This window comes from Toxotes jaculatrix, chromosome 24, assembly GCF_017976425.1.
Source record: "Toxotes jaculatrix isolate fToxJac2 chromosome 24, fToxJac2.pri, whole genome shotgun sequence".
Taxonomy (NCBI): Eukaryota; Metazoa; Chordata; class Actinopteri; family Toxotidae; genus Toxotes; species Toxotes jaculatrix.
The window spans coordinates 2,359,178-2,372,385 of NC_054417.1; the positions used below are offsets into that span (position 1 = coordinate 2,359,178).

Sequence of the window (13,208 nt, forward strand, 5' to 3'; positions counted from 1 at the left end):
GATTCATGATCTGTGCTGTCCTTAAAACTGGCCTGGAACTAAAGAAGAGTCAGAAGTACCTGTTCCAGTTTCAGCACTTGTTGTTTGTGTTGCTCGTTGGCGGCCTGGCTCTGGTTGAGCAGAGCCTCCCTCTCCTCCTCCAGCCTGCTGATCTTCTCCTTCAGCCGACTCTGCTCCTGGTCCAGGTTCCTGATGGTCGCTTCGTGGGCCATCTGGGTAGCCTGCAGAGATCCGATCTGACCTGGGAACAGTCACGTCAAAGTCTGTCTGTCAAACGGGCTCCACAGTCAGCAATCAGCTCTCCACCACAGGCAAACTCTGATAAAATGGTGGAGCTGTGCAGGGAATTTGGCATTTTTACTGCTGAGGCAACAGAACCAACAGAAGGTGAGCTTTCTGTTAAGCTCCCCAAAGGTATTAGACATTTAGAGGTTCCACTGAGCTGCTTGTAAAACTGGTAGAAAATTGGTGAATAGCGTGGCACGTCGTTGACGACTGAAATTAAGTGTGCGGAAAGAGAGCAGATGTTTCAGAGAGATAAAGCAGTCAGAGCAGAGTTTACATGACAAATTTTCATCCTTTGAATGGATTATGAAAGGTTTAATCCAGAGCTTTCAAAGTGAATTAAATGTTTTACAGGAGGCATTTTTGATGGGTGTCTTTTTCTGTAAATTCGCAGCATAAAGGCTCCGTGTGAACGCAGTCATGCAGAGGGCGCCTTCAGAAGGGCAGCGTGTCTGCAGAGCGTCTTCCAGAAGCTGTTCCACAATAGGGAGATAACAGCCTTCGTCAGCCTCGGTCCTGCTTCACCAATTTGCAGCATCTCATGTTGGATAATTTCCTCTAGCATTTATTTTGACGTCTCACTAATGAAAACAAATGGATGAGCCTGCGAGAGCCATTATCTGCAATTTGCAAGTGACAATCATTTGCAGGAGTCTCGCTCACGTTGCACCAGGTGACATTATCCTTACTATGTTTCCCAAATGTCTTCAATGGCGTGGCGACCACACTGCTATCATATCACAAAAATATAACAATAAGCTCCAGGTTAACAAATAGTGGGATTTCCCTTTAACAGATGTGTGTGCATTCGTATCTTACTGGCTTTGTGGAGGATTTCAGTTGCTTGCTGTTGAACTCGTTCCCTGCTGCCCTCTAGTTCGTACTCAGTGTCCTTCAGCTGCATCACCCAGATCTCTCCGTCCTGGATGGCTTCTTCCAGCTGCTTGTGCAGGTTCTGCAGCACACACAGAAACACTTCGATCCAAACAAGCCAACACTCGGCATGTTAAAACCCAGCCATATCTCTCCCACCACAGCTCAGAGTCACATAAAACCCATCCAGCTACTCCTGCTCAGCGGATTTGCCTGCAGGACCATCAGTGCACACCACATTAGATTTCACCACTCGGAAATTCCTGAAAACTGTTTTTGCCCTGAAGCTTTTACTTTTGTCTTTGTTTTCACCAACAGTTTTTCATTCAATTTAGCCCAATTTCGTACCCACATTCAACTCTCATACTACTTGTACTTTGTTGGGAATAACGTAAATACAAGAAGAAATCGGTAGTTAGTATGAGCTGCAGCAGTCACTGTGGTTTAGAACGGTTCAAAACAAACAAGTGCTGCACACACATTTGCAACAGTTAAGACAATAAACCATCATATCCATAAACCCACGCATGCACATGCACATGCACACACACCTTGATGGTTCCCTCGGCGTTGGCCAGTGACGTCTGCAGTCTGTTGGTCTTGTCTCGGTTCTCTCTGGCCTCCTCCTGAGCTTTCTGGAGCTCACTCCTCAGCTTGGACAGCGAGCGCTGCAGCGCTGCCTCCTGAGCCTGGAACTCCTTACGAAGCTCAACCTTAGCATGAGCGGAAAATTACAAACAATCACTCCAAGACGTGAGCACACCTTTTGTCTTATTACCTGAGTCTACGCTGTGGTTTTACCTCGGTCCTTTTCCAGGCCAGAAGGTTCTCCGTGGTGAGCTGGTGTGTTCTCCTCATGGCCTCCAGCTCTCTCTCGTAATACTCCTGAGCCTTGCCAAGCTTGGCCTCGTACTCCTCCACCATACGGACCTTATCCTTTGTTAGCTCCTCCACCCTCTCCATTAAGGCCTCCACCTACACGGAGAGATGGATAAATGGAAAGCGAGTCTTTTTTTTCAGATTTGAATAGTTAGTCATAATGTCTGTTTGAAATCTGTAGAGCAAATCATTGCATGTACATCTTATCTATTTTTTAGAAGATCAGTCTTCAGTACATCTGTTATATTGGACAGTAAAGAGTTGAGAAGAAAGGAAAAATGGGAGGAAAATAAGGGGATGACATGCAACAAAGGTCCATGGCCAGATTATAACCACATCAGGTTTGTATTTTACTCAAAAGCCAAGTGCGCCACCAGAACAGCCCTATGTTTTTCAGTTTTCATGCCAGAAACTGAATAATAACTTAATAAGCCTCCGAAACAGCAATTACCCCATCAGGTAACTTGCTGTATACACATGCTTCCGTCCAAACATTTTAACCTTCCAAAAGACACATCTATCTTCCTTTCTCTCTCACTCTTAGCCCACCTCTTGTCTATGGAGCTTGGCCAGTTTCTCCTGGTCTTCAGTGGAGGTGGCGCTCTGGTTCTGCTGGTTGTTGAGGAGTTCCTCCACCTCCTGGCGGTGGGTGGCCCTCAGCTCCTCCAGCGCTCGCCGCTTTTCCGCCTCAAACTGGGCCTGAGCCTGGCTGAACGCCCGCAGCTTCTCCTCAAAATCCCGACGCATCTCCTCCACCTATTGAAACCACGAAACATTTTCTATTCTGTTTAAATCGTTTAAGGGTTTTTGCCAGGCTATTCTCTACCTGCGCCAAGCTAAACGCTCACAGCTTCTCTTCAACTTCCCTCTGGAATCATTAGCAAAAAGAGCAAAATATTTAATTCCATTACTTCATGCTGTCAGTATACTTATTTGTAGTTTCTCTCTGTTCCAAAACAAATACTTGCATCTTCTCTACGCCTCTACATGTGCAAACGGCAGCAACAAAGAAACTTGTCCGTGTTTGCTTTTGCAAAAATCTGACAGACAGGCTGGAAAAAAAAAACAAAAACATGAAAAAGTAGCATGAGGGGTGAAGTTATGTGACGCCAGCAGAGCTGTTCAGGTTGGTAAAGAGGCCATCTCTTTAGTCAAGCCGGTACGAGACAGTATGAAGGCAGTGGCAGAGAGAAAGACAAGAGACGAGACCGACGCTAACACAGACCAATCCAAACACAGATGGAGCGATGATGAACTGAGCTCATTCAGCCACCAGCTCATCCCAGCTAATTACACTTCAAGTGTTCATTTATGCCCACTGCCATCAGACTCTACAAAAGCAGGCGTATATGATACTGTGTCATGGTATGACATGATAAATGATATGACATGGTATGGTAAAACATGTGCGTTATCACATTAGGTTAGATTTTTTTACATGCAAGATACTGGATCACTGTAAAGCTGTTTGATCCAGGACGTGTTACTGCTTTACAGTGAAGGTCCGAAGGACGTGAACAAATCTCACAACACCTTCACTCCGCCGGGCAAACATGGTGTAAATAAGCAATTTACAGCTTTCTCCAAAAGCTTACGTAACTTCGTGCCCAGCAGCAAAGCTTAATTTTTGTGTTTACCTCGAGTCCTGGAAGCTGGGGTCACACGAAAGAGGAACGCTGCAGCGGCGAGATCAAAACTGGCTGATAATATAAAACTCAGCCTGAGCTCCCTTTAACCGTGTACGTGGTGGAAGCCTGATATTTGTGTTTTACCTATTGTTAAAGTATCTGGAAATCACAGCCCATCTCCATCCTCCAGGGCCATGTGATTATATATAAATACATATGTATTTGTCAGTTCTGTGTGTGTTTGTGTGTGTGTGTGTGTAAAGCCTTACCTCTCTGCTCATAGAAACCACTCTCTGTGTGTGCTGGGCCTCAGTGCAGAGCTGGGAGTCCTCCATTCTCTGTCTGTACATCTCAAACTCTGCTAAAGCCTGATGACAACAAAACATTACGACAACTGTGTTACTTTATTTCACACTCTATTAAAACACGGTAGTTTCACAAGCTTAGTAGGTTCAGTGCAGCTCAGTTCATGGAAGCAAACGCAGCCTCAGTAAACGCAGTGAACTAAACGAAGCCCCCATGTTGCCCAGCAGAATGAATGACCTGTCTCTTCATGTGTTCGTGGAGTTCGACAGATTCTTCCAGACTGGCCAGCCGCCGCCTCAGGTCCGCCTCGTCCGCCATCTTGCTTTTGTACTGCATGATTTTGTCCCTGGTTTCTGTCACAATGTGCTGGACCTGAGCAGGAGAAAACAAAACAAACAGCCAACACTGTGAATGCTGCGGAAAATATTTAAAACTAGAATAAAAGACTTATTTAGGTTGCACAATTTAATGTGACATAAAAAGCAATTAAAATGATTTTTGCTCTCTTCCAACATGGATTCTGAAAACCTACATACAGAGTGGGTGGAAACAAGAACTGAAGGGAAAAAAATGTGGAAATAAATAAAACTAGGAGCCAGCAAAACACTGCTGCCTCCAAGAAATGTTTCTTGGCAGTGGAAAAAAGTCCCACTTTGAAAATGTAACACTTGAAAGCAACACTAATTTAATTAACAACTCAGACCACGGTACACTGAAGCTTCTCTCCTAAAGCAATACAAATGAAGCTAACAGCTTTTAAACCGGTTTCATATCGGCTTAGGTCTTGTCTTAAATGAACTCTGACTGTCAACGGAGATCATCGGTTTGGATCTCCAGCCAGATTCACTCGATGTCTGCGAAACGTTAAATTAAAAACTGTCAGAACATGTGATGGCAGCGTCGGTGGGCGGGTGCGTTGCTGGTACCCGTTGAGACCAATTACACCGAATCGTCTGATCCACCTCAGAAGAACCGCTCTCCCTGCCATGACACTGACAACAGACAGAGTGAAGTGGACAATCTGGAGAAGCTGAAATATGCTGCTGCTGTGAGCTGCTGAGCATATTTCACTCGCAGCAGGTCTGTGTTGGATGGTAGATAGTGACCTTATCCATATGCTCCTGTGCTCTGTACAATCATACATGTTTGGTGCTGTGTGATGTCCGTACCTCGTCTTCGTGGGCTTCTTTCAGAGACTCGATTTCTTCTTCGTGTTCGTCGTTCTTGGTGTTGAGGGCATAGATTACCTGGAGACAGGAAGAGAGTTAGACAACAGAAAGAAGATGGGAAAGAACGCGCTTATTAACCGTTTTGATATCAGATCAATATCCAATATTCACTGCGATGAGCAGTGCAGCTCAGCTTTGCATTCAGAGTGCAACTAAATCAATACCAATAGCATCAGGAAGGGAGAGAAATAGGCTTCGCACTGTGATTAAACACAGAATTATCCACACACAGAGTTGTGTATTCACAGCTACTCTAAAGCAGCGAGGAAGAGAAAGACGTGATGTTTCCCAGTCGAGCAGCGCACATTAAACATAAAACACCAACAAATATTACAGAAAAAAAGAAGAAAGCACCTCCATAAAAAAGACCTTTGTTATCCACCTGAATGGTATGTTTCTCTGAACTGTACATGCCCAGGTGTTTTTGTCTGTCTCCTCTCTTTACAGGTTCTCTGAACTTTTTTTGTCTCCTGTCTTGTCTCAGTCAGCACAAACATTTCGTTCTCAGAGACGGCCACCTGTAAGCCCTCTCTGCTCACAGACCTAAGTGAATAACATCTCGTCAGTCATGCCTGCTCCCTCTCCCAGGATTATGAGCAGGTTTTATAAGTGCTGGAGGTAAACGATATGCAGGAGCTTCAGCAAATTGAAGCCCCCAGTGAGCAGCTAATGTTTAGTCATGGTCAGCTAAATTACAGCCCTGCTGGCATCAGAGCTAGAGGCTCCACGGTTTGTTCCACTTGCAGGTGAAAAGTTTACATATACACATGAAGCATGTAATGGACATTTTCGTGGTGATTATCTTCCACGAGGCGTAACAACGCAGGCATGTAATTACTGCAGTCTGACATTTAAACACCACTTGCATCAAACCAGTGAGTAATAATCACATCAGTGAATTTTCTGTTTTGCTGGAAGCTTCACTGTACTTAGCCGCTGCTGTGATACAAATAACATTTACTCAGCGCACAAATTACACTGCATTTTAGCCTTTCAGGTGACGGTGCCGTCAGCAGCTGTGACTTGCACCGATGAGGATTAAGGTCTCTCATCGAAGGCACTTGTGATGTTGCACACGACAAAAGATGGAAAGTTCAAACAGAAGTTCCTGCCCACTTAAACACCTCCACACACCGGGTCAATGAGTGAGTAAGGGCTGTCACTGAGGCCTTAAAGCTACGCCATCACAAACCTACTCTGCGTTGTGACAATCACTGCCTGTAAATATGTTTTTATTTACAACTGCGTCACTGGTGTTACCTCGACAACATGTTAGTGTCTCAGCTGACAGTGAAAGAAGTCGGAGCGGGGCAGATTTTAGCCTTCTGTTCTGCTGGAGTTTGAGCCTTTGATTCCCGGCAGTAAGTCAGCCGTGGAAATGTTCCTTCAATTATACATGATTATTTTAATGACACTGGTGTGCCTGCTGCTTTTCATCTCTCTCTCCCTCTCCTCTCCCTTTGCTCTCATCCTTTTATCTCTCCCTCCTTTTGTTCTTTATCTTCTCTCCTCTCACCTCCCCCCTTTCTTCTTTGTCTCTCCGTCTCACAGGAATAAAGATACCTCGCGTTACTATTTGTGTCTCCACTCTAACACTAAAGCTCGCTTTCCATAAATACCCTTCACAATGCAATTTGTTTCATGGTCAAAAAATAGTTCCTTTGACCTTACGACAGTCAGCTGTAAAACTTAAATCCGTAACTTCATGCACAACCTAGAGCAAAGGCAGCTGAGCTGTGTGGAAGCAGACTGCGACATTACATGGTTTGATTTCCGTGTATAAAGATGCAAAAAATGCACAGCTTCCACTGAACTGGAGCTGAATCGGTTTTAACAGACTTTATTGGCAACTGTCAACCAGACAGGTGCGACCTAACAAGCCATGACAAGCTGCTTAACATCCTCAGTGGCAGAGAACCGAGAATATCCAGCCACGATAAATGTGGCAGCTTGTGTGTTTTCTTTTAACAATGCACACACAGGTAAAATACATTAACAGTGTATGTAGATGTACTGTATCTGTATGTGATTTTTATCAGCTCATCTCCCATGAGCGAAAACACGAAAGAGGAGCCGAGCGTGCACATGCACACGTCCCTCCCTGGATATGACAAGTTTCACAATAAAAGAAAACTGAGAGCGTGACAGCAAATAGCGTCTCGCTCTCTTCTCTGCTGGGGGTTTCACGGCAAAGACTTTAGGCCCGAGGCTCCAATCAAACCAAGCCTAAGGGCAAGACAACAGCCTGCAGCTACTCAGTCATTCAGTGGTGTCGAAACAGCAGTAAGATATCCTGAACTCCCTTTGTGCACCACGCTCCCTGCTGCTACTGACTTCTTTCTAGTTGCTTGAGGAGGGAAAATAACTCTTTTCACCTGACCTAAAGATGCTTCAGGAGGGGAGTACATGCACGTCGTGGTCATGTGAATCATGATGAATTTGGAATGAAGCCTTCTCTAAATAGAAAACGCAGAAACAGGGTGACGTTGGAGGGAGGCCGGGGTGGAAGGATGGGTGCACAGAGACCAGATACTGACCCGAATAAACAGCTTTCCTGCAATTTTCAAGAATTTCTCACTGCATCATTTTATTCCTGTGAGAGTGAAAGAAAATTTAGACCATTATGGTAACTAAAACATCCCTGAAGAATCTCATTAAAATGTGTCATTAGCGACAATTCAGCTCGAGTTCCTCCCGACCAGCGCGGCACTGATCGATTCTACATGTGTGATCGATCAAGCTCCACCGTGTCTATCATTACAGAGGTGGACAAATGACGGGCCACTGGCAAATTTTCATCAAAAGGCCAATTATCAGTCAGATTTACAGTCTTTTTATCATCAAGCTGTCAGATACAGAGCTGCTCAGTGAAGCTGACGGTAAAAATGACAATGGGGCTCCCAGGAGGGACGACTCTGAGGCTAAAGGACATTTTCTACAGTCGATCACTATTGACTGAACCACAGAAGAAAGGTCACTGATGTCTGGAGAATAACAAGTGCAGCATTTGTCTCTAACAAAACTCCATTGCTCTGCTCTCATCATTTTCAGAGGATTACCATCATATTCACTAATTAAAGGATTAATGAAAGCCTCGGTCTCAGCGGTGCTGTAGTCTTAACAGGATCCCTCGACATTTGAGCTTTTAGTCCACTGTTTTCCTCCACCAGACACGCCATGAAGTGGCAACACAGTCTCTGTTACCAATTAGCCGAAGCACGCAGTGTGTTTTCCTTTGTCCTCCCTGTCGTGGCGTAAAAAGCCCTTTGCATCTGTTCCTTCTTTTGTTGTGGCGCTGCTCCGATGCTCCAAGGACACTCAGCACACACACTTTCCTCCCTGAGCATCGCTACACATCACAACCCAAGTCACAAACACTGCAGGCGAGAGAACGAGGGCACGCTGAGTCTCTCTGAAAGAGAGAATGGTGTTGTCAGTGATTTTCAGAAAAGGGTAAAAACTTGCAAACATCTTTTGATCTAGTTTGCTGTGCAAACAATGGATCCAGTTTCTCAGAGCTTCTCCCCATTGAAGGCACTTCAGTGCAAACAGAAGGGAACCGGACTGATACTTTCGTGTTGCGCTGCACACAACGGCACAGACGTTTTTCAGAGCACAGCAAAGCCGCCCGGTCGAACATCCACGCTCATCTCAGGGATAAAAATCTTATCTCAGCAGGACCTTCGGTAATTTACTGATGGCTCTGATGCTTCTGTGCTGTTTTAAAAAAGAGACAGGATTCCTTCTGAAAGACAAACTTTGGTCTCTGAGTTGAAATCTAATACTTAATGCTTTCAAATTGGATTAACAGATGGTCACTGGCCTAATACCAATCCAATAAAAGCATGTATATATACCACATTAAAGTAAAACAAACAGTTAGATCAGGCTATGACACAACATTTGATTAAATCAAGATCTAATAAATGTTTATTCCTTCTTGTATATACTGTTGTTTGTGCTGCTGCAAGATGTCTGACTTGACTACATTTCTTACTTTTGTCTCCAGAGATGCAGACAACAAATCAACAAACATGAAGCTATTCGTTTTGATAGTACTACGTGATCCTCATACTGAGGGCTGTCTCACTGGCATTTGTCAATACGTCCTCATAATTTTTTTAACCATTACGACGGCCGTGCCCTGCATACAGAAATCAGCTCTCTGATTTTTTTAAGCGACCTTTTGACCTCTAAAGTGTGAGCTCAATAGACAGGAGCCTGTCAACAAAAAGCTGAGAAGCTACTATAATAATATAACTATAATAACCATGCATTTCAGCTGACGCGCTCCGCAGAAAACAATAGCTCCACCTGGTAAATGTAAAATAGCTGAGAAGCTAATTACAGCTGTTCAAAGTCCCCCGCAGGGATACGAAGTATAGGTGACAGGATGAAGAACTGCTTCATCTGTCCTTGGAGACGACGGCAGCCCTGAAGAAGACGCCTTCCCCTTAGTTTTCATACATTCAGAATATCTGTATTAACTCTTCAGAATGATGTAACGGTATGAAAGGTAAGCTTATGTAAGTCTTTGTGGCTCCAGACAACTTAACAGATTACATGTGATCAGTGTCTCAGTCAGAACAGAGCAGGACATACCACCGTGCTGAGGACTACGTCTGATCCTGGACCAAATATTCATGCCCCGTCAAGTTTTGTCTTGGGTGTCGAGCTTAATTAATCAATTAGTTAATCAGAAGAAAACTGTCAACTATTTTGACAATTGTTTAATTAATTTTCAGGCTTTTCAGGACAAAGAAATTCACACACACTTCACTTTATGCAGAAGCAGAATGACTGAAACACACAGCAGTTTATGCAGGAATTATCACCCTTAGGCAGAAAAACCCAAACACACGGAACATGGGAATCACAGTGCAGTGATTTCAGATTCACTCATATGAAATGGAAGCGTTTCCACTGAGGAGTAACACATGCAGCACATTTAGCATGACTAGTAAACAGATCGAGGGAGCCCGAAGACGCCCAGACACAAGCAAAACTGAGAGGCGTAAATTTGCCACAACACTTTCAATTTTTAAAAAGCAAAGACATCTGGATACAGAACGCAGCAGAGTGCTCTTTGCTTCTAAGGAGGCTTCGGAATACAACAGCAGACGTGCATCAAAATTCAATCTAGCTCCTGAGACGACTGGAGAAATCCATTTTTAAATGCATTATCTAAGCCAGAGATCTGTGTGACTCCTTTAGACTTGATTTACCACATCCGATCCTGCTAACGATTACTGTCATTATCAATTATTCTGTAAATTGTTTATTGTCTGTCAATCCACCACACGATTACCTGACAAATAATTTCAGCTTGTGCCAACAACCTGTCATAATACGCCACAGGTTGACCTGAATCGTCTGCTAACATTTAGATACTGATTGTGGTCTCCTTCCATCCATCCAAGGTGGAGGGGGGCTGGAGCCTTTCCCAGCATGCATTAGGCAAGAATCATCCTGGAACAGGTTAAGAGGTCTACCACACACACAGAGACAGACAAACACTGTCTTATTCACACCAATACAATTTGGAGTTGGTCTAACCTGCGTTTCTTTGGTAAGCACGAGGAGAAACGGTCCCAGTGAACCTGGCTGGATCCAAACTCAATCTCGGGACTGACTCCAAAGTGCTAAATCTGTTGTAATTCCACCGCTGTAGTCCTGCCAACCTCTCCGCCACTGCAAATCATTTTAATCAACCACCGAAACCCCGCATTTTAATCCTGGATATCCACATTTTTAATCTATCTGCAATTCTGTGGATATTTGTACAGCTTATCCGACTGTACACGGTGTCTAACTCTGCACTGGGATGGCATCACCATGCCTGTTATGTAAAATCTTCAGCCCTCTACTCCTGCTTTTGTCTCCCCATGTACAGCACGCCTGCATAAAATGCTTTATTTACATTTTCACCCTGCCACCAAGACGAAAGCCTAGCTGCTGAAAACGTAGCTGCCACCTTAAATCTTCTACTACTGAGCGGCACATAGTATCCCTGTATGCTACACTGGCTTCAGGTGGACTACAAAGAAGAAGCAGTCCTGCCAAACCCCTGCATCCCTCCAAGATTACATAACTTCCCTCAGCCCTTGGGTGGCAATGGCAGCACCGGCCATGGCAGAAAAACACGCGCAGGTTAAGCAGTGGTTTGGCAGAGGGTAAATTCAAAGCAACACATTCCCCTTTGGCGTTTGGAGATCTCCCAGCTATCATGAAATACAGTACGGTCACAGATTTTTTTTTTTTTTTCATACAGAGTAGAGTGTACTATAAGCCTGCAGAGTGTAGTAAGATCACAGCAGGATACAACTCTTTCTAGGTAAGACCTGCACAGATCTAACCTCCTCAAAGCTGCTGATAAATAACTAATACTACCTATCAGCATCAGACAGCCCCTCCCCTGGCTGCTTAATTGTGACCTATGAACCATGAAAGGATGCAGAACTGTGAAATTTCACCAAACAAGCTCCAAAATACCAGCACGTCTTACATTAGCACCAAAACCCTCTGACCTGCACGACTGTAAATGTAAAAAAACAACAACAAAAACAAAAACCACCAAAACAATGAAATACCAGCACATCCTTCCTCATCGGCTTGTTTACAAATGACACCCCATCCCACACCGACAGCACTACTCCATCCCAACCTGCTCTGCATGACTTAACCACTACACCCTCCGTCGTTCACCCACATCCACGCACCTTGGTCAGCTGTGCTATCTTCTTGCTCATCTTCAGGTGCAGGTCTTGAGTGTATTCCAGCGTCAAACTCCCGTCGTAAAACATGCTGGACGCTGGAGAGGGGGTATATTTGGTGCCGCCAGTCGAGGAGCTGTACGGAGGCTGCCAGCCTGCCCCCGTCGCCATTTTCGCCGGGAATAAACCCGAACGCGACGCTTTACCTTCAGCTGAAACGAAGCGGCGGCTGCTACGCGTTAAATGCGCCCATTGTTGTGGTGAAATCTTCGGTCTCTGTCAGGGAGGAAGACCGGGAGACGGGAGGCGGGGGGGAGCGGGGACCGCGGGGCGCGAGACCGTCCCGTCGCACGCACCAGCAACGAGCGCGAGCTGATGAGAGAGAGGCGGCGACGCGCGCCAGATGCTCAAGCGAATGCGCGCGCCCGGGGTTGACTTGGTTTACGGTTTGAAGCGGCGCTCTTTAACGGCGCGGATGTGCCCGCTGGAAGGCTCAGCTAAAGGGAGAGAAGACGGCGGACATGTTGGTGAACACCAGCCCGGACTGCTCCAACACGGGGTTTTCAGACCCGAGACCGCAGCAGCTCCACGCGCTGCATGATGATACCTTCACGGCTGTCGGAAATACGGGCGTTTGAACGTGAACATGTCAGCCATGTAAACAGAGCTGAGAGACTCACGTAAAATCATCATATCTTCATATTTGTGCTATTTGGGCCTTTTAGCTATGATAACAATACTAATTCCGACATGTTTTATCTGTTTTATTGTTATTTTTATTATTTCTATCTCATATTATTGCAGGTGTGTGCTGTTATTAATTGCCTGATTTTATTTGCTCAGTCCTCATTTGTTTTAGCTGGGTTTACCATGTAAAGCATGGAATTTATTTATGTATTTTGTGTCTTTAACATGCAAAATACATAAATGAATATTGGTCTTTGACCAAGAAATAAGGCTGTCATACTGAAGAACATGTTACAGCCACACATGCCCAACCTTCTGCCTTGTGACCCCTTAAAATGAAGCATATGCTTGTGGCCTCATCACAGAGTGTGGACATGAGCATTTCAACCAAGGCTTTTTGGACTTTCATGGAAAATGAAAATGTACAGTATTGCAAACAAAAATAGCCAATAATGAGAGAAAAGTCAGACTGAAATAAAGATCATTTCGTGCAACATAAATCTTATTACAGAAAAACACAGTTTTCAAGAGTCTGCATTACATCACTCTGGAGATGCTGAAGCTGTGACTAATCCTGCACTGGCATCTGCTGGTGATACTGAAAAACT

General features: G+C 44.8%; 1 protein-coding gene across 2 annotated transcripts in view; it reads right to left on the reverse strand.

Moving 5' to 3' along the window:
• The window catches only part of LOC121177846 (protein FAM184A-like), a 29,948-nt gene extending 17,797 nt beyond the window's left edge, over positions 1–12,151 (reverse strand). For both annotated transcript variants that reach the window (XM_041032223.1, XM_041032224.1), the window contains exons 1-9: positions 11,920–12,151; positions 5,141–5,218; positions 4,209–4,343; positions 3,935–4,033; positions 2,587–2,793; positions 1,960–2,133; positions 1,710–1,871; positions 1,105–1,240; positions 60–241 (exon numbers count right to left, since the gene is read on the reverse strand). In XM_041032223.1, the coding sequence (XP_040888157.1) occupies positions 60–241; positions 1,105–1,240; positions 1,710–1,871; positions 1,960–2,133; positions 2,587–2,793; positions 3,935–4,033; positions 4,209–4,343; positions 5,141–5,218; positions 11,920–12,084 (1,338 nt within the window). In that variant the 5' untranslated portion in view covers positions 12,085–12,151. The remainder of the gene's footprint in view (positions 1–59; positions 242–1,104; positions 1,241–1,709; positions 1,872–1,959; positions 2,134–2,586; positions 2,794–3,934; positions 4,034–4,208; positions 4,344–5,140; positions 5,219–11,919) is intronic.
• Positions 12,152–13,208: the final 1,057 nt, after the last annotated feature.